The sequence below is a fragment of the Canis lupus genome, chromosome 25 (genome assembly GCF_048164855.1).
Source record: "Canis lupus baileyi chromosome 25, mCanLup2.hap1, whole genome shotgun sequence".
NCBI classification, from domain to species: Eukaryota; Metazoa; Chordata; class Mammalia; order Carnivora; family Canidae; genus Canis; species Canis lupus.
The window spans coordinates 28,997,736-29,011,725 of NC_132862.1; the positions used below are offsets into that span (position 1 = coordinate 28,997,736).

Consider the following 13,990-nt stretch of genomic DNA (forward strand, 5'->3'; position numbering starts at 1 on the left):
TGCCATCTTGGAAAGGCTGTGCCATAAATACCATTGCCTTACATCATTCAGGACCGGCGTATACTGCTGCAACAACTTGTTCTTTGGGCCTCAATTCTTGATTTACGTTAATCCCTGACTTCTGCTTACATTCTCTCTCCAGTCCAGTTTTGACTTTACCAGTGATATCAATTGCCTAATACCTGATTAGGTCAATCTCCTGAAATTGCTTTAGCCTCCACAGCTCTCCTTTGGCATCAAGCCTGATAGACTGTTTGAGAAGCCCTCTTCTGCCCCCTTCTGTCACAAGTCTGCATGTGTACAACTGGGCCCTGGTAACTTCTAGTTTTACTGTGAGAGCAGACCACCAGGTGTATCCACTTAAGTTCCCTCAGCAAGGTAGCAGATTGAAAAACTAAGGAGAAGAAGTCCTCATTCAGAGCTTGATGAAAGAGCCCATTCAGTGAAGGGCCCAGTGCTAGTCATGTGTCTGATGTCTTCTTACACCAACATGGTAGAGGAAAATATTCTGCTCTTTATATTAGGCATTTGAAATGAAAATGAACATCAAAACAAACACTGGTGCCTAACAATTCCTTGTATATCTACCTTGCTATGAAATGCTTGAGTTATTTTCATGGGAAGAAACATTACTCATATTTCTTGAAGCAGAAAAACATACTCAAAAAAGAGACTGACTTTTTTTTTCCTGTTAATTAAAGTTCTTCACTAGCAATTGAAGCTAGTAGATATTGCCATTCATATGTGAGCATATGCACTCTCTCGCTCTCTTTTAAAAAAATAATATAACTATAGGAAAGGTATCATCTGGACATAAAACTTTGATTGGATTTAAGCAGCAGCAACTGTACAAAAGGAAGACTTTGAAGATGAAGACAGTTAAATTATACTCATAAATTAAAATAACCTTAACAAAGACTTGGATTTGGCTGAATTTTAAGTGGAGGTTTATATCAAATACAAGGTAGGAAATCTCCTGCTTCTCCTAAAGCTGCCCCATAGCGAGAAGATGACAATAGAAAAAAGGCATCCCATCCTATTTTAGTTAATCTTACCAGTAAAGACGATGGGCAATCTGGATGCTTTGCAATGAACGGTGCAATAGGAGTTGGACCAGAGGACTTTCAAGGTTCCATTCAAACTTGACAGCCTGAAGTAAGAGATATAATTACTTTACTCTTCTCAGTAACAAAATTCTAGCAGAATACAAAGGGGCTTAAGTAGCTTATGAAAAGACAAAGGAAAACAGCATAAACATTTTAACAAAATGTTAATATTACATCTGATAACCTTATTAGCTGGTATATAATAACAAAGCACACACACATCATTAATTTGGATTTGTGTAGTCTCTTTATTATTTATACTTTAATATCATAGGATAATAAATAAGAGCAGATGGTTGGTGAGTTCAACCATGCCTAGGAGGAGAATCTTGGCACACACAAAAATACATAATATCAGGATTAGTGTCCTAGATATAAAAAAGGACATTATTAAACAGTAGATATTTCTCCTCTTTTGGAAATAAGATTAATGCACGTTCAAAGCCTTAACTGAAATCATCAATTTATATATCAGTATTAACTGGCAGAACTTGAAACTTTACTTAGAGGTTTCAAAGCTGATTATTGCCACCCTAACTCACCACCCCTCTCCAAATCCTTTCCCTCATCTCCACTATGAACAGCTCTTTAAGATTTTCTAGGTACCCAACCTCATGGAAAATACAGACAGCAATGGCAGCCACTAATATCCTTATGGACATAAATCAAACCTCCCCCTGTACTCTGCAGGGGCTTCACTGTCAGCAAGCATACCTGGGCTCCATCATCATCCCAGAAATCTGAATATGTTTAAAAATGAAAACCAGGCTCTCTTCAAAAAAATTTCCATCCCTGTTTAAGAAGCAAAGCTTCTATCTTTAGTTGCTCAATAACCATTTAAGTCACACACACAGGCCCCCTCCCCCCCCAGAGTTTAAGCCAGGTTTTATACCACAGCAGATAGTAGACAAAAGTGGGCACAACACGCATTCACATACACACTGAAGAAATGCCTCAATATGAGGACCATACTCAAGGATGGGAAAGTTTATGAATTCCTAAGGTACAAGAGTGCCAAAGATAATTTCAGCAAATTTGCATAAACTCTTGATGTTGTATGAATGTATAAAAACCATAATGTATGTTGTCTTAAACTGCAACCATGGCTTGTTTTCACTTACTTGCTAATACTGGGCTGACTAGGTCATAAGTTGTGTTTATGCCCTAATAGCATATCATATGAGCACATGAGCAAGAGAGATGTCTTAGAATTTACTTCCGTGCTGGTCTTTTTAGCTTTCTTTTTAGATTTACCTATTATTTCTTCTTGAATAACTACTTGTTGCTCTTAAATTGCTTCACTTGTTTCCAAATTCCCTGCATCACTCTGTGCTCTGGTACAATTTCCCCCTAAATCCTACTTCACCATCTGGGAGGCAGGCAATATTTCTGGCTCACATTGCATTATTAGGAACTGTTTTTGGAACCTACCCACAGGGTGTTGACCTGTGGTTGCTGTAACCTCTGGATCTGGATCTTAATTACTTTCTGGCTATGAACAATATGTTCTGTTTTTGTTATGGTCTTAGAGTCCTGTCTTATTTATTTAATATAGCTTGCATAATTCTAACAATATAATACATACCAAAATAACATATTTCAAGAAAATAGCAGTAAGGTAGATTTTTTATGTGTTTCAAAAGTTTTTATGTGTTTAAAGCTTTAAAGTCAGGGGAGACCATGGAAATTTAAGGGCAAATTCTATAATAAATGTTTTGAAAATTCTTCCCAGTTTTATTTATTTTTGAGTCATTTCTTTCCATCTCAAAACATTTATAATCTTCATTTTTAATTAGAGAGTAGTTGTAGCACTTCTTAATTTTACTTCTGTGGATTTGCTATGTTGAATTCTGTATGCACCTTGTCATATGAATTTGGATTTGCAGGTATGTGGCTCTCAGTGATATTCCTGGTGCCAACTGTATTGCTTATTTATTCCAGACTGCTATTTCCAATTGGGTTTAATATGTATAAAGTTTTGTAATAACTTAATTTTTTAATTTGGGTTAGTTAGAGCATGCTGCCAATACTCATGAACCATGAGATGAACAGTGTTCCTACAAGTTTGATTTATTTTTACTTCTACTACACTATTCTGGCAAGTATAGAAAAATCACAATGATAAAAATTGGTAAAAGTACCTATACGGTATAGCTATTTCTGAACCAGCTTTCGCTTTTGGAGTCCTTCAGAGAAGTGCATATTCCATATGCAAAGCAATATGGTATTCCAGTCATTGATAGGGGTTCCCCCCAACTAGTCCTCAGGGCACCTGGATAGCTCAGTTGGCTAAGTGGTTAAGTAGCTGACTTTAGCTCAGATCATGATCTCAGGGTCCTAGGATCAAGCCCCGTGTTGGGTTCCCTGCTCAGCAGGGAGTCTGCTTGTCCCTCTAACTCTTCTCCCTCCACCCTACTTGTGCTCTCTCTCTCAAATAAATAGAATCTTAAAAAAAAAAAGTTCTCAATGTTCAAAAACTGAGGCACTTGACATTTAAAATAGCTTGTAATTACAACCTGATCTTTCAGATAAGAAAACACTGCAGTTAAGAAATAAAACGAAAAACATAAAGACCACTATACTAGAACTACCTATTCAGCCTTCATTACATAATCAATTTAGGAAAAAATATTATTTGTAGTTTGAATATTCAGTCATTTATATGGTCATATGCAAGATGCATAATTGTTTATTTTTCAAATATTTATATTTCAAAATATTCAGACTAAATCAGTTTTTGCTCATATTTCTATATAAATTTATATGATTTTCTAAAATTACTTCAAAATTGTGATAATTAATGTTGTGACTAAAAAGCAGTATTTATTGGCAGAATTCAGGTATTATCTTATAAAAAAACCACTTTATAGATTTATGATCAATGTCAGAATGTTCTAAGGGAAAGGCAAAAAATACATACGAGGAGCTGTCCTAGCAAAATACTATTTTCTCTATAACATTCGATTAACTTTTAATTGTTCTACATAGTTAGATGAAAATATTTTATCACCAGTATCTCTATTTTTCTCCCTAATAAGTGAAGGTTTTATTTTGTTGGCTTTTTTTTTTTTTTTTTAACTGTCTATTTCAGCTTTTATAGACCTTTTTTGTAACTACCAGTTTGGGCTAAAGAATGTCTATGTTACCCATGTTGACACATGAGCTATAGTTTACTGTTGACTTATTGGAAACTCTTTTTAGAGGATTATTAGTTAAAATCCGAGAATCCTTTGGCAACTCTGCTGTTCTTACCTGAACTAGCTGTGGGAGATATTCCAGTAGTTCATCATTCAAGAGGTTGTCTAATTGTCGAACTGCCACTTTACGTATTTCTTGATCTGGAAAACTAATACAAAGTAAATATATCTATCAAGCTATTAATGGAATGGAATAATCCATGAAAAATTTCAGGAGAGGATGAATTGTACCCACAGCACATAAGTTAATATCATAATCTCACAATCAATTAAGATGATTATTAGCATCAAATTAATTATTTTCCCACATTCCGTACTCTCATGTAAACTGCAATAAAAAGCCTTTTCAACTAGATTTTGGAAACTTGAGTTTAAGTCAGAAACTGCCAGCTTCCTTGTCTATAAAGGATTGTATGATATCTAAAATATTTTCTAAAGTGCATGAAAATCTTTGCTTATTATTTAGCCATGCATTTGTTAAGTAAGTTATTACCAGCTGGAGACCTGATGATTTATATGATTAAAAATGGGAGATAATATATTTAAATGAGTTTTGGCAGCTCTAATGAAAAACCAGAAATCTAATAAAAATTATTTAATAAGACTAAACCTTACTAGGATATGAAGGGCTTGAGGGTAACTGTGCCTTATTCATTTCTGGACTGCATGTCTGTTGTAAGATTTAGCACCCATTAGACAATTAATAAATGTTTGTTACTGAACTAAATTTATGAAAGTATTTAGCATTTGAATATCTATCCCCAAAACAATTAATCCTCAGATGGGTTCCTCAGGCTGCCATCATCTTGTTTCATCAGAAGAATTAGATTCAATTATCCCCGAGCTTCTGGGAAGTGCCTAGAGATAACTTTTGGCACCATACTGTTTTGACATGCTTTTGACATACTGCTTTGACATGATTAGATATACCTGGGGCTTTGGTAAGAACAATTAATTTTAAATAAGCAAGTTTTCAGAAAAAAAATTGATATAAGGAACTACTTATAGTAACTGATTGAAAAACAAGGAAGTAAATAAACAAAAGTCAAAAATCCTTTTGCATGGAAACAAAATGAATATTTTCAACCAATCAGGTGACAGCTCTAAAGATTGGCCCCCAATATTATGGAGGTCAGGAAACTTTAAAATCTTTAATGTCCAGTCTCTTCAGCATATCATGTTACTGAAGGGTGAAATGAATACTAATGCAGTTACCGTAATGCAGTTACAGTGTCAAGGAAAACTGGTATTACTTAGTATCTCTCAACTGTCCTTGATAGCAGTTTGAAATGCAATGCTTAAATATAATATTTTACATATTTTTTCTTAAATTAAAGTGAGCATTCTAATTGCAACAAAAATTTCACTTCCACGGTTAGTCACTCGAAACCATATTTCTGACCTGCAAATACTTTTCCAATAATTTTCTCCCTTTGAATGATCTAGCAGTAAGACCTAGTGAGAACTGTAGTCCAGACACATGTCCTAAAGTACTGCTAAGGTCAGAAGATACCAGCATAGCGTCAAGTGCAGGTGGAGAGCAGACAGGGTGCAATAAAAATGCAAAGCTAGAAGGTCAGCTTGTCTTAGCACACTGAGACTACTTTCTCCTAACTAAATGTGATTGATTCTAATTTACTGCTCTCAATTACTAAACCATTTGTCTGGGGCCTGTAGACATCAAGGTCAATTTGAGGACAGTCTGAAGTCTTAGAAGGAATACTTACTTGGAGCATTTTGCTGCTGAAGTGATGACTTAAGTCAGATACTAGTCATCCATGCTTTCTTTTGTGCTTATTTTATCTTACTGATATGAATGAAAACAGAAGAAGAAAAATAGAAACATCCCAATGAAACGAAACTCTTTGGTGAACACTATATCTCTAATTATGTATTTATTTCCAAATATTGGAACATAAACTCCATTAAAGCAGAATTATTTTTGCCTGTTTTGTTCATGGATGCGTCCCAGATGCCAGCAGATTGGTGAATAGGCTCTACATATATGTTTGCAGAATGTCTCAAATGAAATATTTTCCCACTTAAAACATCTATATTGCTAGACTTTTCTCTTATGGTCTGTGTTATCTTTCTCCAATCATGTAGGTCTAAAATTTTGAGTCATATTTCCCCCCCTCTTTTGCCCTCTTCATTGAACTCCTCCCACCCCCCTTTCCCATCTGGCAAAATTCAATTCATCTTTAAAGTCAAAAGTCAAGGACTGATTTCCCTGGGAAGCTATTCCAGTTACTTGGTAGCCCCCCCCCCCCATAGAGTTTAATCACAGCCTTCTCAGTGGCCTTCTGCAGTACATACTCAGTTGAGAGTAGGCTCATTCATTCTGAATCACTGATACAAGCACAGCTGAATAATATGTTCCTAGTAGTCTCTTATGTTTATACCTAATCAGTTGCCAAGTTTGGTTGGCTTTTTTATCCTAATGGTACTCTAGCATAATGGCTGTTTTTAGTTTCTTCTGCAACTAGCTAGTCTGGGCCACAATGATCTCATGCTGGTACCAACATTTTTCATAGTAATAACACTTTATAAATTTCCCTGAAGTATTGTAATACTGCATAAACTGCTTTGGCTCACTGGTTATTTTTACCCTGAAAATGTCTTGTGCATTGTCACCTTTGGCAACACTGTAACCCCCCTACTTGGAACAGTTTCTCTTTTCTTCTTAAAGTTCCAGTTCTCCTTCAAAATGTGGCTCAAATCCTCTTAAAGATGACTATCCTAATCTTTACTAATCTCTTCTCTGAACTCCAAGAGCATTGACTGGCTGATTCCATTGGACAGTTAGGATATGCTAGTGTTTATTAGAATTTATCTTTTTTTATATATGTGCCATCATTCCTCAGCTAGTGAATAAATCAATGGAAGATAAGAATTCTTCTATTCCCTTTTTTTTGTAGTTCTTAGGATTTAGCACCATGCTCTGTAAATAGTGGGTCATTAATAAAAATGCATTGATCGTGATGATAATAATGAGAAAAATCATATTATTGAGCCCATTTTATTTTTTGCTGTCCTCTGAGATAATTTACATTGGTAGCAATAGATTTAACTCAAAAATACCACTTACATAAGTCCTATGTTTTTAAAATTTGTTTCCTCTCAGTCAAAAGGGTGAGAGAAAAACAAATCCGAAGGTAATGAAAAAGAAAGATGTATTTTTTTCAGACTCTTCCAGAAATAGGAGAATAAACACTAGTTACATCTGTACAGACCCAAATAAAAATCATATATTTGTATTAATATGTGAAAATGCTGGGAAGAATACTTTGACATGTTAATGGGAAGGAATGTATCTTTTTATTCACTACTCTAGCATGAAGTTAGGAAGAAATTGGAAGAGAAATTGCTAAGAGACTAACCACATGACATCCTGGGATGTGACTAAGAGCTAACAACAGTAATGCATATCCAAATATAACTTTCATTTGATTATTTTAGGAAGAGTTGGCCACATTAAGAGAGATGTTGGCAGTGCTAGAGAAGCTACTGGGAAATGTGTCCCTTCATACATTATGGCAATATATAGCACCATGTATTTTTTAAAAAAATCTTTAAAACTTGATTATTCTTTGATCTTTTGGGAAGATCTAAGAAGATAATCAGAGATATGCGTGAGGATATATGTAATTAGAAATAACATAAATGTCCAAAATAAAAGTTAAACAAGCTATAACCATATAATAGAATACATGCAGTCTCAAATATTAAAAGAATATTTAATTATGGGAAAATGTTATGAAAAATATATGAAGTATAATACCATTTAAAATTCTGCATAATTCTCCATAAGCTTGATAAAAAGATGAGAAAAATAAAAATCTTAATACCAAATAATCAAGTGGAAATTTCATGGATGATTTTAGTTTTCTCTTTTAAGCTTAATTTTTAAAGTTTTTCAAACTTTCTATTTGAAAGTTTCATTAGTTACTAAAATGTAATGATTTTTAAAAAGGCTCATTTAACTAATTATGAATATATATGAACAAGTGCAAGTTCGTTACCAGCCCTAGCAAAAAGCTCCAAATCATAAGTCTCTTTAAGAATAAACATCATGTGTAAAAGAACAAGTATTATGTTTTTTTGGTTGACTTAAAATATTCTTTTAGCCCAATAGATCCAAACAGGGATTTCTGCCTCTAGAGAATTTATGCTAAATATCTTTTCAGGGCCCAGAACTCAGGTAAAGATCAATGGACAAATATGTCCATAAATCTTGGCATTTCTTCCCTGTGATTTTGTCTGAAACTGTTTAAACATTCTCTTGGGATATAGTTATTGGCATTTCGTGCTTGGTAACGCATTCCTCAATGTGAGGGCTACCCATATTTTCTGACTGTCGTGTGATATTTACAGACTAAAATGTCATATGTGACAGAAGAACTGTAACCTATTTTGAATTTTCCACATTCATGTTATTGTACTTTAATGACCTGATTTGCTTGAAAAGTACATACAATTCCTGCCAATAATAAACCAGGAGCCACTCTAGTGATTCTGTTAACCTTGGGACTATTAATTAGTAGAGGCAGGGACTTTATACCTTGAGTCTGGGGAAGAAACAAAAGTATCATGAAAAGATTCATTAGGCTAATATTAACAGGTCCTTATTTACTTAAATTCTTTTTTTTTTAATTTATTTTTTATTGGTGTTCAATTTACTAACATACAGAATAACCCCCAGTGCCCGTCACCCATTCACTCCCACCCCCCGCCCTCCTCCCCTTCTACCACCCCTAGTTCGTTTCCCAGAGTTAGCAGTCTTTACGTTCTGTCTCCCTTTCTGATATTTCCCACACATTTCTTCTCCCTTCCCTTATATTCCCTTTCACTATTATTTATATTCCCCAAATGAATGAGAACATACAATGTTTGTCCTTCTCCGACTGACTTACTTCACTCAGCATAATACCCTCCAGTTCCATCCACGTTGAAGCAAATGGTGGGTATTTGTCATTTCTAATAGCTGAGTAATATTCCATTGTATACATAAACCACATCTTCTTTATCCATTCATCTTTCGTTGGACACCGAGGCTCCTTCCACAGTTTGGCTATCGTGGCCATTGCTGCTATAAACATCGGGGTGCAGGTGTCCCGGCGTTTCACTGCATCTGTATCTTTGGGGTAAATCCCCAACAGTGCAATTGCTGGGTCTTTCTTATAATCATTCAGAAAATAGATCATTTACAACGTAATAAATGGTAATCTATAGGATTTGAGATATTAAAAAGATACAAGGTCAAAAAAATTCTGTGACTTGTTGGAGAGGAGATCATTTAAGGTGAGGAATATTCATTTATTATGAAGTTTTAAAATTAGGTATAACTAAAGTTCATGTGGAATAATCACTTCTTTAAGATTATTCATCATTTTTTTAATTGTCCATTTAAATAACTTTAGGTTATCTAATTTACTTTCCAAGCATGTCTGAATACAGAGCAAAACCAATTTTGGTCAAAAGCAAAGTATCAGACTGGCTTACTATTCAGTTTTATATGAGTTTCATGAGCAGTGATTCTATCTATTCAGGTCTCAGTTCCCTCTAAATTGAGCTAACAATGGAGTCTTTGGCATCTGTAGAAGGACATAATGCCACAGCTAAGATAAATATAACCCTGTACAATAATTGTTAAGAAAATATTTAAAAATTGCACATAGTTCATTGTCCAGTGAGTTCACTCAGATGCAAAGAAAAAACTACTTGAAGACTAGAATTGTAAAATTAATAAAAGGAATCTAAGATATATGGCAAAAAAAAAATCAAAGGTGAAAAAATTAAGTAAAATGAAAGCAATTTCAAGATAAACATTTTCAAAGGAACTTTAGTGAAATATAAACTCTGTATTTTGCCAACAGTGTAAACACAAAGTTTATGGCCAAGCAGAGGATTAAGTTGGAGTGGTAATCCTTACCCGGGAGGAAAGTAAGAGTATCAAGTACTTAGGTAACTCTTAAGGCTTAAGGTGAAGTAGAAACTACCCAGTGTTTAGGTTGCTGTGCAACAGAAGTTCTCCTATTTTTGGTCTCAAGACAATTTTAACACTCTTAAAAACTATGGAAGATTCCAAAGAGTTTTTGTTTATGTGGGTTATACATATCAAGAATTGCCATGTTAGAAACAATTCAGGACATTTAAGAAATATTTATCAATTCATTCATTCATTTAAGATAACATCAACTGCCCCTTTATATGTTAACATAAATAATATATTCCTGTGAGAAATAGCTATGCTTTTAAAAACAAAGAAAATATTAATAGAGAAGAATGATACTGTTTTAGATTTTTGCAAGTGTCTGGAATGTCTGGCTTAATAGAAGACAGCTAGATTTCCCTATCTGTTTCTGTATTAAATCTGTTGCATGTCTGAAAACACTCCACACCCATGAGTGAATACACGTGACAGATGCAAGTGACATATTAGAGTTATTATGGAAATAATCTTGACCTTGCAACACCCCTGTAAGCATCTTGGGGACTGCAAAATTAGTTTTGGGTTTTGGCATGTGTATTGTTTTGGCATGTGTTATTGTTGTGGGGCCATAAGTTAAGGAATCAGGTTGGTTTTGAAGATAGCAGCACATCAACTTATCTTTTCCCTGAATGACAATTGGCTTTGAAGTCATGTGACCAACACTCAGATTTGGGGATCACTATTCCTCTTCCCTTAATCATTTACAACTCTTCTCAGAGGGCAAAAGGGACATCACCAAAGATCCAGAGAAGCTTCAACAGGGCCAACGGCATCATGAAGTGAAATTTCAACATAATAATACACTTTTCAACTTCTTCCACTTGACTTGTTATTTTGTCATTTCTATTCCTTTCTATTTTCTCCCCACATCATTGTTTTTCTCTTTTGTTCTTCTTTTTCTAGTTTGAAATATGATACAGGGTCAATATCTTACTAAAAAAAAAAAAACTTTTGAAGGGATGGGTAAAAGCCAAATGGCAATGTAACAAATGTCGACCTTTAAAAAAAGCAACTTTGGGTAAAATGGAAAGCAAAGAAATCCGAGATCAAATTTAAGTGTAACAGAAATGTCAGACTTCGGAATACACAGTGAGAATTCATGCAGAATGCCATGAGGCTATTCATAGTTAAAAGCCCCAATGTCAGGTTAGAACTAGAAAACTATCAGAAATGCAGAACAGTTTCTCCAGCAGGTTTTGAGTCTGATGACACATCAGCATCAGCTTGGAATAAAAATGTCAATATGAATATATTTGCTATTTTTCTAGTACTAAAAATGATCAGATATGACATAAGAAATTTTTTTCTAGGGAAAGTGAGGAATAAAGATTCTTTAAGATGATTGTAAACCTCTACCCACTGAATAATTCATGTTACTTCAAGGATTTTCACATGATTACAGAATATTAGAACTCAACTTGGAGACCTGGATCAATCTCCTGATTATACAGATGAAAAAACTAAAAGAGAGTTTGAGCTGTTTGTCCAAGGCCATTTGTTGGTGGCACTGAAACTAGAATCCAAATATCTAGAATACAGACCAACAGGCTTTCTTTCTCCTCTTTTTTTTTTTTTTTTAAAGATTTTATTTATTTATTTGAGAGAGAGAGCGTGAAAGAGAGAGCACATGAACAGAGAAGAGGGGTAAAGGGAGAAGCAGACTCCCAGCTAGGCAGGGAGTCCAATTCAGGACACAATCCTAGAATCATGACCTGAGCCGAAGACAGACACTTAACCTACTGAACCACCCAAGCACCTAGCCAGCAGGCTTTCTATAGTGCTTCTAGGAGGGCCTTTTTATATTTTGACTAGATATCATCAATATAGACTTATATGAAATCCACAAGATGAGCTTGAACTTATTTACTTTACTGTATTATTACTTATTATTTATCCATAGAGACATAATAGTAATGTAATTTGTCTAACTGGACTGGGATATTGGCCCAGTAGAAATAAAAATGATCCAAAGAGACATTAGGAACTGTGCAGAGATACTTTCTGATGGATAGCTCATGGATTTGCATATAGGAATTGAGAATTAACTGTATATTCATGGTATTAATTAGACGTATTTATAAAGAGTAGCTATTGATTTTGTTCTATATGATTATATTTTTGATTTAACGTATAGACAAGTTTAGAAAGGCGTTCCATAAAGCTAGTGGTGTACTAGAGGCACCACACGGGAATTTTGTGTTTTTTTAAAAAAGATTTCATTTATTTGAGAGAAACAGAGAGAGCGTGGGCGCATGAGCGGGGGGGAGGGGCAGAGGGAGAGGAAAAAGCTGACTCCCTGTTGAGCAGAATCATGATATGACATGACGCTTGATCTCAGGACTGCAGGATCATGGCCTAAGCTGAAGGCAGACCCTTAACCAACTGAGCTACCCAGGCATCCCAGAAATTTTGTGTTTGGATGGATTCAACATTACATGCAAAAGCAGCATGATGTTACAAAAAAGAATAAGGGATTTTGAGTTTAAATATGAAAGATCTTTTTTTCCTATCTTACACTTTCTTTCTAAGGGATTTTGAGTTTAAATATGAAAGATCTTTTTTTTCTCACACTTTCTAAACAAATTTATCTATACCCTTGACTTAATTCTTATCTTTCTATGGATGATTTCCAAATTGGGATTTCTAGCTTTGATTTCTTGATTGAACCACCACAGCTATCTCAAGCACACATCAAAGCCAATCTACCCCAAACTGAATGGCAGGGTTCTTCTTCTAAAATCTATTTGTCACTCAGAGTGGCCTGTCTTAATGAATATTTCCATTTTCTTCCTTCTTGCATTATACAAAAACCTAGAAGTAATCCTTGACATCCTCTTTTTTCACTGCCCTTCCTCATTCAATCCTGTCACTTTTGCTCTTAAGGGTTCTGATTCTGTTCATTTTATTACATCACCACTACCATACTTCTAAGGCTCATTTCCTATCCTCTAACACTTGCACTATTTCTATAGCTTCCTAACTGTCCCCTCATTTACTTTTGCTTCTCTCTTCAAATTTGTGCTTCACTCAGAAGCCAGAGTGATCTTTAAAAGATTCAAAGTTGTTCAAAATATTCCTTTACTTAGAAACATTTGTGCTTTTCTATTGCTACTAGAATAAAGATCAAGTCGCTTAATATGGTTCTGTTTAGGAGCCCTTAGAAAACCAGTTCTAGCTCCATCTTTTCTCTTTTTTTTTTTTTTAAGATGTTATTTATTTATTTATTCATGACAGACACAGAGAGAAAGCAGAGACATAGGCAGAGGGAAAAACAGGCTCCTCTCAGGGAGCCAGATGTGGAACTCGATCCTGGAACTCTGGGATCATGCCCTGAACCAAAGGCAGATGCTCAACCACTGAGCCACCCAGGCGTCCCAAGTTCCATCTTCTAAACATATCTGTTAATCTTACATCATACATTCCTTCCCTAGACTCCAGGCACACTGGCTCTCTTCTAGTTTCCTAAATGATGTTACTGTTCCAGGGCCCTTGCACAGATTCCCTCTTCCCAGAACACTCTTCTCTTACTCTACCATTTTCACCAATTCATTCCCACTCTTCCTTTGGATTGAGCTCAAACATAACTTCCTCAAGGAAAACTTTTTCCAACTTGAAGAACAGGTTTGGTTCCTTTGTTATACATTTTCATAGAACCATGTACCTTTCATTCAGAGCTGTTAGAACACCTGCCATTT

General features: G+C 35.0%; 1 protein-coding gene across 8 annotated transcripts in view; it reads right to left on the minus strand.

Moving 5' to 3' along the window:
* PIK3C2G (phosphatidylinositol-4-phosphate 3-kinase catalytic subunit type 2 gamma) overlaps positions 1-13,990 on the minus strand; it is a 368,003-nt gene that overhangs the window by 202,716 nt on the left and 151,297 nt on the right. For all 8 annotated transcript variants that reach the window (XR_012017650.1, XR_012017649.1, XM_072798827.1 and 5 more), the window contains 2 exons: positions 4,359-4,452; positions 1,056-1,150 (listed from right to left, as the gene is read on the minus strand). Coding sequence is in view for 6 of the 8 variants with exons in the window: in XM_072798827.1 (XP_072654928.1) it covers positions 1,056-1,150; positions 4,359-4,452 (189 nt within the window). In the remaining 2 variants the exon portion in view is untranslated. The remainder of the gene's footprint in view (positions 1-1,055; positions 1,151-4,358; positions 4,453-13,990) is intronic.